We start from the raw sequence: 15,855 nt of genomic DNA, 5'->3' as shown, positions 1-15,855 counted from the left end.
CCCCACTGCCTCACCTTTATCCACAGCTATTATTGCACAGTCATATTATTCAGCACACGTTTTTGCAATAAGCAAATACCGAAAAGATTAAAGACCCCTTAATCACAAACTTATTGCCCGAACCAGCAAGGAGAAGGGAGAGGAAGACACCACCAATATTATTCTTCACAAATTCAGCCAACCACCATCACCCAAAGACTAGGGCCATTAACCAGTCACAGCAGGAGATTGCTATCTAGTGCTGTCTGATAAATGAGAGGGTAGATGGCATGGAAAAACACCCCAACAAAACAATAAACCGTCACCAGCCCAATATACCTACCCTAAGACACAACAGACTAAGCAGGAAACTGAAAGCCCCTGACACTGGGACCAGCTCACTGTCTACACATGCAACAGTCAAATAGCAAGCAGCTAATACCGAGTTGCAACTGGCCATTTAATATGCATTAGCTATCACCTTCCCTCTTCCTGCTTTCCCCAGACTAACGGTAAGCACACAACACACCACCATGGAAAAGTCATTGCACATTATGTCTTCCTGAAACAACAGCACAAGCTGGATGACTAAAGTATGTTTCTGTCCAGACAAGAGAGATCCAGCGTTGTCAAGTGTACTTCATCCATAGCAATGGCAGGATAGTGAAGAGGGACAGTTACATATCTGCCTTTGACACAGTTTTGAAGAGGTATAAAGCAAGATGACAGAGGAGCTGGGACATAACATAAGAGCATGGTGATGCACAAAAGCCAACCAAAATTTTGAGTTCTCCTAAAGTTATCACACACACAACCTGCTTTCCAGCCATGGCACTCTCAGGATGTCTATACTGGCATTACACAAACTGGGTGCTGCAACGAGAGCAAAGATTTTGTAACAGGAAGATGCCCTTAGTTACAGTCATTATGTTTTTCCACGGTAAATACAGAGTTGCCAATATTGCCAAGTCTGAGCAGGGTCTGCAATCCATTACAAGCCACTTCTTACCCTTAGAAGATCAATTCCAATGCTATCTCCAGATCTAGTGAGCTAAGTAAGTTTACTCGTTAGGTTTCTCAAGATTCTTTTAGCACCAGAACTGACAAGTTTATGCTGGGAAACCTTCCTGCTAGGAAGCATTTTCTATGGTTCTTAATATTTTGTTTGTTTAAGTTTAGGTTCAAGATGGAAATTTCCATTTGGAGGTGTTTTTGACTGCAGAATGACCAGGCAGAACCTTTGGAAAGATGGACTCTATCCCCTTCCAAAGCCTATTAACACATTCTCTAGTTAGTTCTGCAAATGAAGCAATTTTCCCTAGCTAGCCTATTGCACTATTTTGGGGGTGTGGGGGTGGGTAAAATTGAAAGGTAAAATCAAGTCTATATTTAGCACAAGCTTGATGTGCCAGTGTCAGGCACTCAAGATCAAAATATACTTTGATAAGAATTGTCTACTTAGGTGTTCCCTCAAAAGAGATATATAAAACTAAGCAAGTTTTTGAATAAACTATCAATTTGATGATAACTTCCTAGTGATACAGGACTCATTGAGGAGAGGTGCTATTCTGGACCTTGTTCTCATCAACAAGGAGGGGCAGGTGAGCAGTGTGAAGCTCAAGGGCAGCCTTGGTTGCAGTGACCATAAAATGGGAGAGTTCAAGATCCTTAGCACAGCAAGGAGGGTGCAGATCAAGCTCGCTACTCTGGACTTCAGGAGAGCAGACTTTGGCCTCTTCAGGGGTCTGCATGGCAGAGTAGCACAAGATAAAGCCTTGGAGGTAAGAGGGGCCCAAGAAAGCTGGTTAATATTCAATAATCACCTCCTCCAAGCTCAGGAGCAATGCATGCCAACAAAAAGGAAGTGAGGTAAGAATGCCAGGAGGCCTGCAGGGATGAAGAAGGAGCTCCTGAACAAGCTCAAACACAAAAAGGAAGCCTACAGAGGGTGGAAGCAAGGACTGGTAGCCTGGTAGGAATAGAAAGAAATTGTCCAAGCAGCCTGGGATCAGGTTAGGAACACCAAAGCCCTGATAGTATTAAATCTGGCCAGGGACATCAAGGGCAAAAAGAAAAGCTTTTATAGGTAAATTGGTGATAAAAGAAAGACTAAGGAAGATGGGGGCCCTCTCTGGAAGGAAACAGGAGACCTGGTTACCTGGGACATGGAGAAGGCTGAGGTACACGATGAGTTTTTCGCCTCTCTCTTTACCAGCAAGGGCTCCAGCCACACCGCCCAAAACACAGAAGGCAAAGGCAGAGACTGGGAGAACGAAGAACTGCCCACTGTAGAAGATCAGGTTCATGACCATCTAAAGAACCTGAAGGCGCACAAGTTCATGGGACCTGATGAGATGCATCTGCAGGTCCTGAAGGAACTGGCAGATGAAGCGGCTAAGCAACTATCCATCATATCTGAGAAGTCATGGCAGTCCGGTGAAGTTCTCACTGACTGAAAAAGGGGAAACATAACCCCCATTTTTAAAAAGGGAAGAAAGGATGACTGGCCTGTAGTTCCATGGGTCTGTCTCACCAGGGTCTGCCTGTGCCCAACAATATCATGGAGCAGATCCTCTCAGAAACTATGCTAGGGCACACAGAAAATAAGGAGATGACTGGTGACAGCCAACATGACTTCACTGAGGGCAAATCATGCCTGACAAATTTGGTGGCTACTTATGACGGGGTTACAGCGTTGGTGGATAAGGGAAAAGCAACTGACATCATCTACCTGGACTTGTGCAAAACATCTGACACTGTCCCACATGACATCCTTGTCTCTAAATTGGAGAGACATGGATTTGATGGATGGACCACTCAGTGGATAAGGAATTGGCTGGATGGTCACACTCAAAGAGTTGCAGTCAATGGCTCAATGTCCAAGTGGAGAGCACTGACGAGTGGCGTTCCTCAGGGGTCACTCCTGGGACCAGTGCTGTTTAACATCTTCGTCAGTGACATGGACAGTGGGATCGAGTGCACCCTCAGCAAGTTTGCTGACAACACCAAGCTGTGTGGCACGGTTGACATGATGGAGGGAAGGGATGTGCCATCCAGAGGGCCCTTGACAGGCTTGAGAGGTGGGCCCATGCAAACCTCATGAAGTTCAACAAGGCCAAGTGCAAGGTTCTGGCACATGGGTCGGGGCAATCCCATACACAAGTACAGGCTGGGCAGAGAATGGATTGAGAGCAGCCCTGTGGAGAAGGACTTGGGGGTATCAGTGGATGGAAAACTGAATATGAGCTGGCAATGTCTGCTTGCAGCCCAGAAAGCCAGCTGTGTCCTGGGCTGCATCAAGAGAAGTGTGGCCAGCAGGTTAAGGGAGGTGATTCTCCCCCTCTACTCTGCTCTTGTGAGACCCTCACCTGGAGTACTGTGTTCAGCTCTGGAATACCCAGCATAAGAAGGACATGGACCTGCTTGAGGGGGTCCAGAGGCCACAAAGATGATCAGGGGGCTTGAGCACCTCCCTATGAGGGCAGGCTGAGAGAGTTGGGGTTGTTCAGCTTAGAGTAGAGAAGGCTCCAGGGAGACCTTATAGCAGCCTCCCAGTACTTAAAGGAGGCCTACATGAAAGATGAGGAGGGGCTCTATCAGGAAGTATAGTGATAAGACAAGGGGTAACAGTTTTAAACTGAAAGAGGGTAAATTTAGATCAGATAGAAGGAAGAAATTCATACCTGTGAGGGTGGTGAGAGACACTGGAACAGGTTGCCCAGAGAAGCTGTGGATGCCCCCTCCCTGGCAGTGTTCAAGGCCAGGCTGGACGGGGCTTTGAGCAACCTGGTCTAGTGGAAGGTGTCCCTGCCCATGGCAGGGGGTTGGAACTATGTGATCTTTAAGGTCCCTTCCAACCCCAACCATTCTACAATTCTACGATCAAGGACGACCAAAGCCAAGCTGCATTTTGCCCCTGATACAAATACAGTCTCAATACAATACAGAACAGAGACTGGAAGAAGAATCCAACTTTGGAAGAGTATCTAACCACACAGTCAGGGAACATGCCATGAGCTAGGAAAAGAGAACAAAGCCTACATCAACGTACTACTCATGCTGCAAAACCAACCCATAAGCTATTTCCCTTTTTATACAAAGCATAAGAGGGCACCAGACAGCAAGAAGTAACGTACATTCAAATGTCTTTTCTAGAGTCTAGTCTCCTCCTGGAACAACAAAGATGATGAGCTTAAGTTACGGGGAGAAGAGTCTTTCAAAATTTAGCTATAACGAAGTCATATGCATAGGTATGGTTTACTCCCCTGGCCTTGCAACCTGCCATACATCAGGCACTTCAGTACAAGTTCCCCATTCACAATGGTACAGAACTCTTAAAGTACTTCTCTCCACTTGGCTAGAGGTGGGCAGAGAAATGCTAGTTTTTTCTAGCCCCAACATCTTGTTTGCTTTTCACAGCAATTGTGCTCCTACAGCACAGAAAAAATTAAGGTTGCTTGATGCAATACTGCACTTTACTACATATCAAGTTCAATAAAACTTATGGTTAAATTAATACTCAAAGAGGAAGTACAATATTCTGATCTCAAGACTGCTTGGCTCCAACTCCTTAAAGGCCTAACATCTATGAACCATGCAGAACAGCAACCTATAGTCAGATAAAGCTGACATACAAGTAATTCTCACTAAACAGCCTCAATTTTGAGTTTGTATTCAGTACCACACAACCTTAACACATATCAATTTTCAGAAAGCAGAGTTCTGTAGAAGTCCATTCTGGAAGAACAGAATTCACGAATAATTTATTTTCAATTAATTAAATTTAATTAAATTTAAATTTAAGGAAGAGGGTCCCTATTATTTAATAGAGGGTCAAAGATGCTTCCCTTCCAATGAAGTATTTCCATGTTTTGATACTATTATTTCATTTCACTTGTAGCTATGTACTAAAAGTAGCAGTAGTAATTTTATGTGCCCATATCCCTAGAAACTACTACCCTTCACAAAGTCAACTTCAATTTGTCACAGAAATTTTTTCTATTTGGGCTAATAGAAAGGAAGGATAAGAAGACAGAAAAGAGCTTCTAGTATAAATTTACTGCTTAGTGCAGCTGAATATTAATCACGTAGTTTTAAAAATAATCTTGTCTTCATATTTTAGCACAGACTACTTCCCAAGATCTATGATTTTTCCTCCTGAAGTTAACTATAGCCTTTATACATACAATTGTTTGGTTTCCATATATTAAAAGCAGTTACCAGCTCCTGTGTCTTGGAGGAGATACAGTTTTGCATCTAAGTAAATACCATATTCAGTCAGCATCTACTTCTAGAAAGAAATCACAGAATGCATGCGCAAATATCCAAGTTTTAATGTCCTCTTCAGAGTCAACTGAACTTTTTCCCCTTGCAATAGTCTTTCATAATTTGTGCAAAGACTGTTCTATATAAAACCAGAACCAGTTACATAGGGGGAAAAATACAGCATTTCCACTGTAATTAATCAGTCTTTTTTAGCAGCACAAATATGCTTAGAATGGCAGCACAGTAACTATTTGAAAAAAGTTTACATAATACAAGAATCATACAGGTTTGGGGGGGTGGGGGACAGACACATGCACTAAAGCATTTCTGCTTCATGTGTTTTAGGATTACTTTCAGGAATAGGGTACTCCTTGTGTTTCTAATTCTCATTATTTTAAAGTTTATCAATCTTGCATTCAAACCAGAATCACACTGACTCAGAAGAAAGCATAATGGATATGAAAAGTTACATTTTCCAAGGCATGCTGCTACACCATGTATTCAAGTAGGTCAAGTGGGGCATAAAGCTGTTCATTAGTTCGTTTCTTCATCAGAACGAAAGGTTGTTCCATTAGAGCAGACACTGGTTAATAACGCCACTGGTACACCCAGTTCAATTCAATGTGTGGTCATTTTGTGTGTCAGGGCACCCACTGCCATGTGTCTGGCAACAGGCAGAAATCCATCACACCATGTTAGGCCTTAGTAAACACACTCTCCTTTTCCTTCTGTATCTGGTCTACTGATATTGTGGCAACATGATACATATTCCCACTTGTTTCAGTAGATCCAAATTCCACACTTTAATCTTATATTTTTACCCATAACCAAGTGTTTTGAATAAATTTAAAGAGTACATTTCAGATTTTCCATACAGATACATGCAGGCTGTCATGATCATTGTAGGTCCATCCCAGACTCATTCCAGTCCTCTTGAAGGACTACACACCCCTGCTGCCCACCTACTGTTTCATGTGAGTTGAATTTATCAGGTTAATGAGCCCTGAGATGCCCTTTATACAAACAATGAGTTACAAGTCAATATACTAAAAGCCCATCACATAAAATAGTTAATAAATACGTAAGTATCACTTCTATCAAAGAAGTATAATCTCCTTTTAGAAGTGAATGTTGTTTACTACTCAAATCCCACTTTTGTTTGAAAAAGGGAAACTACAAACAGTCCTCTGAACACTCCGGTTTCTCCTTAATACATAGAGTACCTCCATTCACTAAAAGTTTATGGACTGCAGACTAAAGTGGAACAAATGCTTTTAGCAATACTAAAACAAAAACCCCAAGCCTAAAGAGTTCCCTAAAACTTCTAGCTATTTGGAAATAAAAAGGAAAGCAAACCCTAGCAAGTCCAGAGAAACAGCCACCAACTGGCCTTGTCAGTTGCTCTCTCCTGGGAGCCCTCCTTACCTACTCAAGTCTTAACACAAGTAACTCAAAAGGGATTTACTGCAGGTTGTGTGCTATGAAATCAGTGCAAAGAAGTTCAAGTGTCACTGTATTTTGAAAGATACGATTAAAATGCTGGTTGAAGAAACTGCATAGCTTGCATTGTCACAAAACCTACGTTATTCTGAAACTAGGCTTTTTAACTAGGATGTTACAACAGCCAAGATACACAAGTTAATTATAAGTTGAGTTAAGAACACCTTATGTAAAAGGCAAAACCCTCTTGAACTTCTATGGGACAGCACATGCAGGGACAGGACAGTACAGACACACCCAAATAGCACTCATATTACATATGACATTTTATGCTTCACTCTTCCAAGCCGAAAACCTTGGAAGGCTAAAGACCTCATTTTGCTATTAGAAAAAGAAAAAATTAGGGGTGAGTGCTGTCTCTAGTAACATAGATTGCAAAACTGACTCTGCAATAATCCAGAATCTCATCATGGCTACTACTATGACAGCAATTCTGCAAAAAATCAAAAGTGTCTGTCACCTAGGTGTAGCAACAGAGATGCTTGGTCTAGCACCTACCTGGAAAGAGAGGTTTGGGGAAAGAAAAAAAAAATAAATTTAAAAACTGTAGGAGATAGATTTTCTTCCTCTTTTGTTATCAAGCCTTTTTTAGCAAATCTCATTAGATATCACATACTGTTTAACTTCTGAACTCCAACTGAACTGACCCACAAGGGGCTCCTGAAGTCACTCCTCCTTGCTTTAAGCCTTGTTACAGAAAGCCATCAGGATGCAACACACCGCAAACCTTTTCAGGGGCAGCTTACTCCCCATACCAGCTGACATATTTCACCCCAAGGTGTCATGAAGGGAAGGCTGATGCATTTAAGGCTGACGCTGATCATGGAGCAACCTGAATTTTAGCATTAAATGCTGATACAACAACATAAGGTAGCGCATTTATAGAGTGGTTCTGTGCACAATCTCACAGGCATGTAAGAGTTGTATTTCCAGGACAAGCAAAAAAAAGGGTGAACAGGACCAGACACTTTCCCTTCTAACATAAGAACTAGGGGCCAAACAAAGCAACTGAGAAGCCAGCTTCAAAACAAACAAAAGGGAATAGTTCTTCACACAGCAAGCAGTAAATCTGCAGAACACAAAGTCCTTTGGCAAGGAGGCCACAAAAGGATCTACAGAGGTTCAAGGAAGGTTAAGGAAATACTTGGAAGAAATCTAGTTAGAGTTACTGAATACACAAGCAACTTCTAGGCACTAAAGGTTGGGGGATGTGAGCAGACAGGTAGGACTTGAACTTGTAGCATGTGGCTTTAGCCATAGTGCCACAGGGCAGAGCAAAGGGCTGGAGGACTGTTGGTCTGAACCACCACAATTGTTCTTGTGGTCACGCTCTCAAATTTGCTCCTCCTAAAGATGCTTCTCAGCCTCTACTATAACACATCAGTAGTTGCATGTTAGTGGAAGTAGCAATCTGTTCTTTCTAGGACTCAAAAAAATATTAGTTTAAGAATTTTAAAAATTCTAGTTATAAGATACTAATAATTGTAGCAGGGCTCCTCAGCAATTCATATTAACCTAATTATACTTTAAAAGTCTTTGGTGTCATTCTATGCAAAAACTCTTATGTTCAAGTATTTTAAGCTTAGCCCACAGATAACCTAATCATGGTTAAATATAATTTCAAAAATTTGGATCTAAAGTTAAGCTCTTAAATCATTACTTAAGAATTAAAGTGTTGTACAGAAGTATCATTAAGATATTTGGGAGCACCGTTCTTCTGATATTAACAGGATCTGTACTTCTAAGTCAAAGCCTTCTTCCAAGCGTAAAATCTATGTTCCCTTAAATAGTAAGATGTAGCTGTTCATTCAGAATTACTGAAATCCCACAGTTTCATTACAATTCCAGTCATTTCAAGTCAGGTGACCTACCGAATGTTTTCCAGTGCACTTGTTAGCTGTTGTTGTGCAATATCATAAAGTTTCACCTTGAAGCCTCCAGCAGCAAACACCATGGCCCAGCTGCGACCAATGAGTCCACTGAAAAGAAAGTATCATCCAATTAATAAAGAAGCATTTATTTTTGGGAAGGAGGTCTGACAAGTATTGCAAGAAGGAAAACAGAGCTTGGACTCTTCAGTATTTGATGAAAAGATCGGTTATATATTGATAAGAAACAGATCTCTAACAGAGATATATCCTTTGCTAGCTGTGTAGTAGCTTCGCTTGAGAGCTGGAAGAAAGATAATGAGGAAGAAAGACAAAACAGAAAATGTACAGCAGAATTCAAAACAGTAGGAACTACTACTCTGGGACACTGGACTCACATATCAACAGTTTTGTCAGCTGCAATCTTAACCTGGAGTTGGTGCATGGAATTACATTAAAGAGTTTGGGGTTTTTTTTAATTTTAAAACTCATCTGTTCAGTTCATAGTCTAAAGACAGACACCAGCCCATTGGTCCAAGAGTTCAGCATCGTGCTTCAGAGATGATCAGAAATCCAGCTACCACAGTCATGGGTCCTCTACAATTCAGGAAGTACCATAAGCATGTGAAAATGAAAAAAAAAAACAAACCACAAAACCCCACACATGGGTTTGATACTGCTTTTCCACTTACAGCACTGTCCTTATTTTTAGATAAAGCATCCTACCATGCTGGAGGCATGCAGGAACAATCTCCCTACATCTTTTGGTTGAGTCACATTACTGAGATATACATAAAGGAAACTTGCAGTAACTGCCAATTTTATCATGTCTCTTAAGTCAATGCAAGTTTTGACTTAATCAGATTTATAGCAGGCATCAGCCTCTTCAGATGGAAGCACTGAGGAACAGTGTAGTAAGCTTAAATAACCTGAGATAGCAAAAAAAATGAAATCTTCATAACAGAGACAAGAGTCAAGAGCAGACCTATGACTGTCACAGTGGGGGTTTTGATAATTACATGCATTTCCTGTGATTTCCAAGACCACTGTATTTGTAGCACTAAATTTAAGCAACCTCTGGCAACTGGAAAACACAAGGCCACTAGAGCACCAATAAAGAATTAAAAGGGGGGTAAGAGTTAGAGATAAAGAAACAGTCCTGAGAAAAGAAGGAAGACAAAACAGGAACATACTCAGACTTTGGTTTAAATATAAAAAAAAAGGGGGAACAAAACAGGAAGTTTCAGGAAACAGCAGGAATCAGTGCAAATAACTGTGAAAAAAAACCCAACACTAAACGCAAAGTTTCACTTTTAAGGAGACAGTAAGTTCTCACTCCAAACTTACCATTTAAAACACACACACACACAACTTCACTGTAGTAAGCCCAGACCGCAGCAGTTCTCAGGCAAACTACAGAACAAACACACTTAGAGAAAAGGTAAGGTATGGGTCAAGGTTTGTAAGCTACTGTAGCCTCCTGGCTAAAAAGTATTCCTAAAATAAAAGCATTTGGATCACTTAAGCAAGCATATCTGACCTACCAGTATCTTTATAAGTTAGCATCATCTCTGTCAAATTGCACATTTAAATTGAACTTCCTTAAATTGGTGTTTGACAAAAAAGTTTCTTTTATTTTGATAAAGGTTTTTAGGATTATGGGGTTTGTTCTTTTGAACTACAGAGCATACAAAATAAGTTGATGGTAGGTATCAGACCTGCACTGTTACTCCATTGTACATGCCAGCAACATTACAACCTGATGTTAGCATATCTGACCCCACAACAGTGCTTTTTGACACTTTAAGCATTGTCATTTTGGGTTCAGTAATGAAGTATTAACAATAGATCTACACACACAATTCCTGCGGGCACTACCAGAAAGTGTTATTCTGCCTTCACTGCAGTTGTGCCACAACAGCCACAGAACGTGAGAGTCCACCTCTCCAACCCTTTGCACACCTACGGGGCGAATAAAAGTTCCCCGAGCGCCACCGGTAAGAGCCAGCTTCGTCATCATCACATGACGGCACCAAGACACGTGTCCTGAGACCTCAAGTGGTCTTGCTAATAAAGTCTGTTGCAGGCCACGCTTCTAGCATCAAGTTATAGTGGTGTGTAGGGGGCCATTACTGTCTGGCACGTTTTCGCTTTGCACCAGATTCTTGTTCAAATAAAGAACTTCAGTTTTAGCTCAAGAAGATGAAACAATGCATTCCCACACAAGTCAGAAATACCACTGTATCACATGGCAAGAAAGTATTACTGCAGGAATGCCTGAGAGAAACTTAGAGGAGTTTTCTTGACACAGCTGACAAACAGGATCTTAAAGTTGTGCTTGGATTTCTCCGCTCCTCTTACACAAACCAAACACTGCAATTAAAGAGGGCAGCAGTCTTTCAGACCTAAAGGATTACTTACTTTGAGTAGAGATGCTGTACTGTTGTTTGTTCTGTTGGTTTTTAAAGTAGCACAGAGCTGTCAAGGACTTAAGCAAAAACACCCTTTCCAACGAGTCAGACAAGTGCATTCCCGCCCAAGATTCTGAATTCCAGCAGCACAAACCCGCAGCTGGCCAGACCTCCCTCGCACTGCTCCCCTGCCCCAGCCGTGCTCTCCCCACCACCGACTGCACACGCCAAAACCCACCCATGACCCCGAGTTACCACCTCGCTGCCACACCCGGTGCCTGCAACGGCAGAGACGGCAGAGACAGCCGAGGCCGCGCCTCGCCTGCCACGCCGAGGCCGCCGACCCACCGCCCCACAGGCCGGGCCGGGCCTGGCCCGGGCTCCTTCGCACGTCCCCAGGCATCCGCTCCCAGAGACCCCGGGAGCCGAGCCGGGCTGGCACCTCCTCCCCCGGGCACAGCACCGACCCGCGGAAGAGAAGAGGCTTTACCTGCCGATGATCGCAACCTGCGAGGGCTCCATGCCTGCGGGGGCCCAGCACCGGGAGATGCGGGATGAGAAGCGGACACAGCGCCGCTACTGCCACCGCTGCCTTAATACGCGCCCGCCCCCGCCCCCGCCCCACGGCTCCCGCCATGTCACCGCCGCCCTTATTGGCTCCTGCTATGAGCGCTCCCATTGGCTTCGCGCCCCCGGCGGCCTTCGCTTCCCGACGGGGAAAGAGCCCGCCCAGGGGCGGTCCCTGCCCCCGGGCCTGTACGGACACACAGAGGCCTCCCCGTCGAGTCCCAGCTCGCCTCCACAGGCCGCGGGGGCAGGGCCAGGACACCTCCGCCCCCAGTACCCGCGCTGTCCTCCCTGCCAGCTTCGCGCCCCGGCAGCGCTGCTTTGGCCCCCGTGGAAGGGCCGGCCCTGCGTGCTCACCCTCTGGCTGCACCAAGAGGTAGTGGACGAGGGTGGTCCCCTGCAGGGTGAGGGGCAGGAGGCCAGCCTTTGTCAGGACGGAGGTCCCGCTTTGGGGTGGGACAAGGCCAGGGTTTTACCCTGCCGTTAAAAAGGGCAGACCCCTCTGGCCACTAATCGAAGGTGTTCAGGTACGCCCAGGTGAGTGCCCAATGAAGCTGAAACACCTGTGAGGGTCCAGGCCTTGGGATTCACAGCCGCCTTCGGAGACGCGAAGAACCCGTCACATTTTGTCCAGAGACACTACTAGAATACAGCAAACCCCATTGCTCTCTATTTTTTGACAAGGGCACAAATGAATTCCAAAGTAAAGTTCAAATTTGAAACTAATCCATACTTTTTCACATTAAACAAGGCCTTATTATTCTTAAAAATACATTCTTCTTGAATTCTGAATTAAAAATTATTTTTAATGTCCTTGGTTTGTATGAGCAAAAGGTTTTCAAAATTGTGCAAAAATGCAACATTACAATGTCAACAGAATTCTTTAAGCTGCTGTACAACAACTTACTGTTCCTGCTGGCATGCTGCATTACTCATTTTTTCTAATTCTGTGTAGTTCCTACTCATCTGCATAGTGATTTGTAATCATGCTGAATATTCCTGAAAAGAAACAAAAGTTAACATTTTAAATGCTTGTTACCAAAGGTTACTTTAACGTAACTGAGAAATACTTGCAAGTTTTCCTGTGTTTCTGGCTTTCTGAAAAAAATTAAGTTGAAAATGTATACATTTGTTCCCAGAATAAATGTTTCATAGTTACTGATGAAGTTGAGTGAACCTTTGTATATAATTTCTCCTAGTTTCCAAGAAAAAAAAAAAAAGACCTACATAATCACTTATACATCCATTCCCCTCACTGACACTTTGCTAATTCCAGCCACATTCAACAAGTAGACAGTGTAAGTTCCTAAAGGCTTCACAAAGACCACTCAATGGACAGCAAGTGAAAAACCAAACTAGTATCTCTTTGACTTCCCGCCCATAATACCACCCATATAACCTGAGACCTGCCAGTAGCTGGGAAATGGAGGTAGAGCGTAAGTGGGCCACAAGAAGATATAAAGAAGTGGGACACGAGCATGGAGGAGACCTGGTCGTGCCAGTTCTGCAGCTCACAGCTTGTGTAGGCTGGCATAGAAAGCATTGTTTTATGATTGTTGCAAGTACCAATTGTGTGCCTTTGAAGACTAATTCAAAATGGCATGACTTGGCATGTGTTACAAATACCTTTGTCTAGCCAAAGCATAACTGAAGCAATCAACGTGGACTTATTTTGTGTAGTCAAGCTTTTACTTCAAAGAAAAAAATTAAGTTCCTAGAACATAAAACTAACGCCTCCTGGGCTTTGGAAACATGGTTTTTAGAAAAAGTTCACCATCACACCCATTTGAAAGTACTTACCAGTTATTTTAATATTCTTTGACCTCCTGAGATCTGTATTTATACCTTAAGTTGTCTTAAGTAATAGACTATGAGAGACAAAAGCCATTACAGAAAAATGGATTCAGCAGAATTAAATGCCCACTTTAACTGGAGGTGTTACTAAAGGGGTTTGAGAGGTAATCACAGTTGCGATAATAGTAATTATAGGGCCTTTAAGTTCTGTTGGTGAACAAAACAAGAGGTCTATGGCAATGAAATCTGAACTATATTACTCTAATTCATATATTAGTGACAAAGCCACATAGCTCTGCATTAGTTATTTGATTAGGGTATGACAGCAGCCATATTCCCCACTGTTTGTGGTGACCAGACACACTGGTGAGTCCAAACTGAACAGATCAAAAGTGGTGAAAGAAGTTTGCAAGAAGAAAGGAAAATATAAAGAATTAAATTCTCAGAAGTATAAATCAGGGGAAGAAAATATAATTAAAAAAAAAAAGAGAAAACTTTCATTTTTGTGTAATAGTATAAGAATTTTTAGGCCCAGTACTTGCAACCTCCACAAATAAGGGACAGTGATTCTCCTCCCTCTTCTGCAATTCACATGGGAAGGGCAGAAAGTACTCTAAGCCAAATAACATCAAAACCCTATAACTAATAATGTGGTGAAAGGTCCTGGGCTCTATTGGGGAATGAAAAGTAGGGTTTGTACTGGCAGCAGAAGAGGCCCAAGTGGAGCAAATATGCACTCACCAGCATATATATTCTTTCTTCTAAGTCCAACAGCAGTAGGAGCAGCCTTGATTTGTGCTGGGAGCCACAAAGTTGATCCCTCCATGTTTTCAGTCTCTTTCTATTGAGCATGCTCCTCTGCTGCCCCACCTGAGGAGCTAAAATCTGCTACTGGCTGTGGAGAGGAGGTGGGTTTACTGTAGGGGAGGAGCAGAACAGTATAAAAGAGTCATGTAACAAGTAAGGGGAAATAGCAACATTAACTGTGAGCAAGGTAGAATATGAAGGAGATGTGAATTCCCCCTTGCAGAAAATAAAGGAATTGCATGCTTCTAAAATAGTGTCCTAGCCTGAGCTTTTGGCATGGGATGAAAACAGAGGCATGGTTCACCTTTGTTAAGTATTATATTGGTTTAATGTATTACTTGCTTACCAGAGCAACCAGAAAGTGCATTTCTTTTCTAATGGACCATGGTATGTTGATACTATGATCCTAATGGTTCAGAAAACATAGTGTCTTAAAATAACAGCTTTTATTTAACAACTTTATTCCTATTCTGTAGAGTTCTAATGGTTTGCATACTGTAATTATAACTAGTGATAATATTAAAATTATGCTAAAATTAAAACTATAATTTTAATTATTGTTAGTAGTTTGTACAGTTAATTTAGGTGGTTTTTCACAGTGCAAATGGCCCGATGCAAATACTACCAATATTGCAAAAATGCTGATTCTTAAAGAAGCTATCTGCAGGAATTAAATAGTAGTAAAATACATATTACAAAAGCATGATTCAGCAGAACTAGATGGAATTATATTCTTTAATAGTAAAAACACCTGTTAATAAGATACTTTTCCTGTTGCAAATGTCTTTTAAACACAAACTACAACATATACACTATTTATAACAAATTCTTCCATTATTTTTGTTTGTTTTCAAATTGTATGTAAATTGATTTATTTGCTTTACTAAACACAGGCTATATAGTAAACTGATGTTTAGAGCAGAACTATACTGAATATTTTCCACCTTTGAACTGTTCTGAAATAGCTCTTTTAAAAACTTTCAATGGAACTCTATAAAATATTTTTACCTAATTTTATCATTAAGAACCTAACACTGAAATAATTCTGATATTTGTACTTATCACTGCATTGAGTAGAAACTTTATTTTCTAACTTGAATTCTTTTAACAGAATTTGTATATGTTTATGCACACTAACTCAGAGATCACAAATAGAAAATTGATTTTTAAATCTACAAGAGACAATAGGCTTCTTTAACTTACCGCTTCTATGTTAGGAAACATTAACTGGAAGAACTTTATGTTACAAAGTGCTACAGAGGTGTGTTTTTAACAGCACAGAAATAATGAGATAATACATAAAGATTCTAATACCCATACTGTTCATACACTTAATAACAGAGGAAAGTTATATGCAATGTGTATCTGTTGATGAGATAAATGAGCCCAGATTATTAAGGCTGTAACATAGCCCTGTCAGCAAAATACTAAATAGCTGAAGTTTGAGTTTTCAAGTATAGGAAGAGCATGATCTGAGTCTTTAATTTTCAAAAATTTTTGTCTTTAAAATAAAATTAGTTACCATTAAGTTCAATTACAATTCAACTCTTAAATTTTCAACTAAAAAAATGTTTTGAAAGGTTAAGTATTAGAAAGGCTTTAATTTTAAATGCATTTCGTATTTTCTTTACCTCAAATAATTTTTAGAGGTATGCTGACAAGAT

The 15,855-nt window shown here is 41.6% G+C and overlaps 1 protein-coding gene across 3 annotated transcripts in view; it reads right to left on the bottom strand.

The window, feature by feature from the left end:
• Positions 1 to 14,187, bottom strand: part of CRYL1 (crystallin lambda 1) — a 64,437-nt gene extending 50,250 nt beyond the window's left edge. The window contains exons 1-3 of one of the 3 annotated variants that reach the window (XM_074816054.1): positions 14,126 to 14,187; positions 12,498 to 12,589; positions 8,616 to 8,723 (exon numbers count right to left, since the gene is read on the bottom strand). In XM_074816054.1, coding sequence (XP_074672155.1) covers positions 8,616 to 8,723; positions 12,498 to 12,562 — 173 coding nt within the window. In that variant the 5' untranslated portion in view covers positions 12,563 to 12,589; positions 14,126 to 14,187. Of the gene's footprint in view, positions 1 to 8,615; positions 8,724 to 11,513; positions 11,696 to 12,497; positions 12,590 to 14,125 lie in introns of those variants that run through there. The other 2 variants (XM_074816055.1, XM_074816056.1) reach the window with 2 other exon arrangements.
• Positions 14,188 to 15,855: the final 1,668 nt, after the last annotated feature.

The sequence above is a fragment of the Strix aluco genome, chromosome 2 (assembly GCF_031877795.1).
Source record: "Strix aluco isolate bStrAlu1 chromosome 2, bStrAlu1.hap1, whole genome shotgun sequence".
Classification (NCBI taxonomy): domain Eukaryota; kingdom Metazoa; phylum Chordata; class Aves; order Strigiformes; family Strigidae; genus Strix; species Strix aluco.
This window is presented reverse-complemented; position numbering and strand designations above follow the sequence as displayed.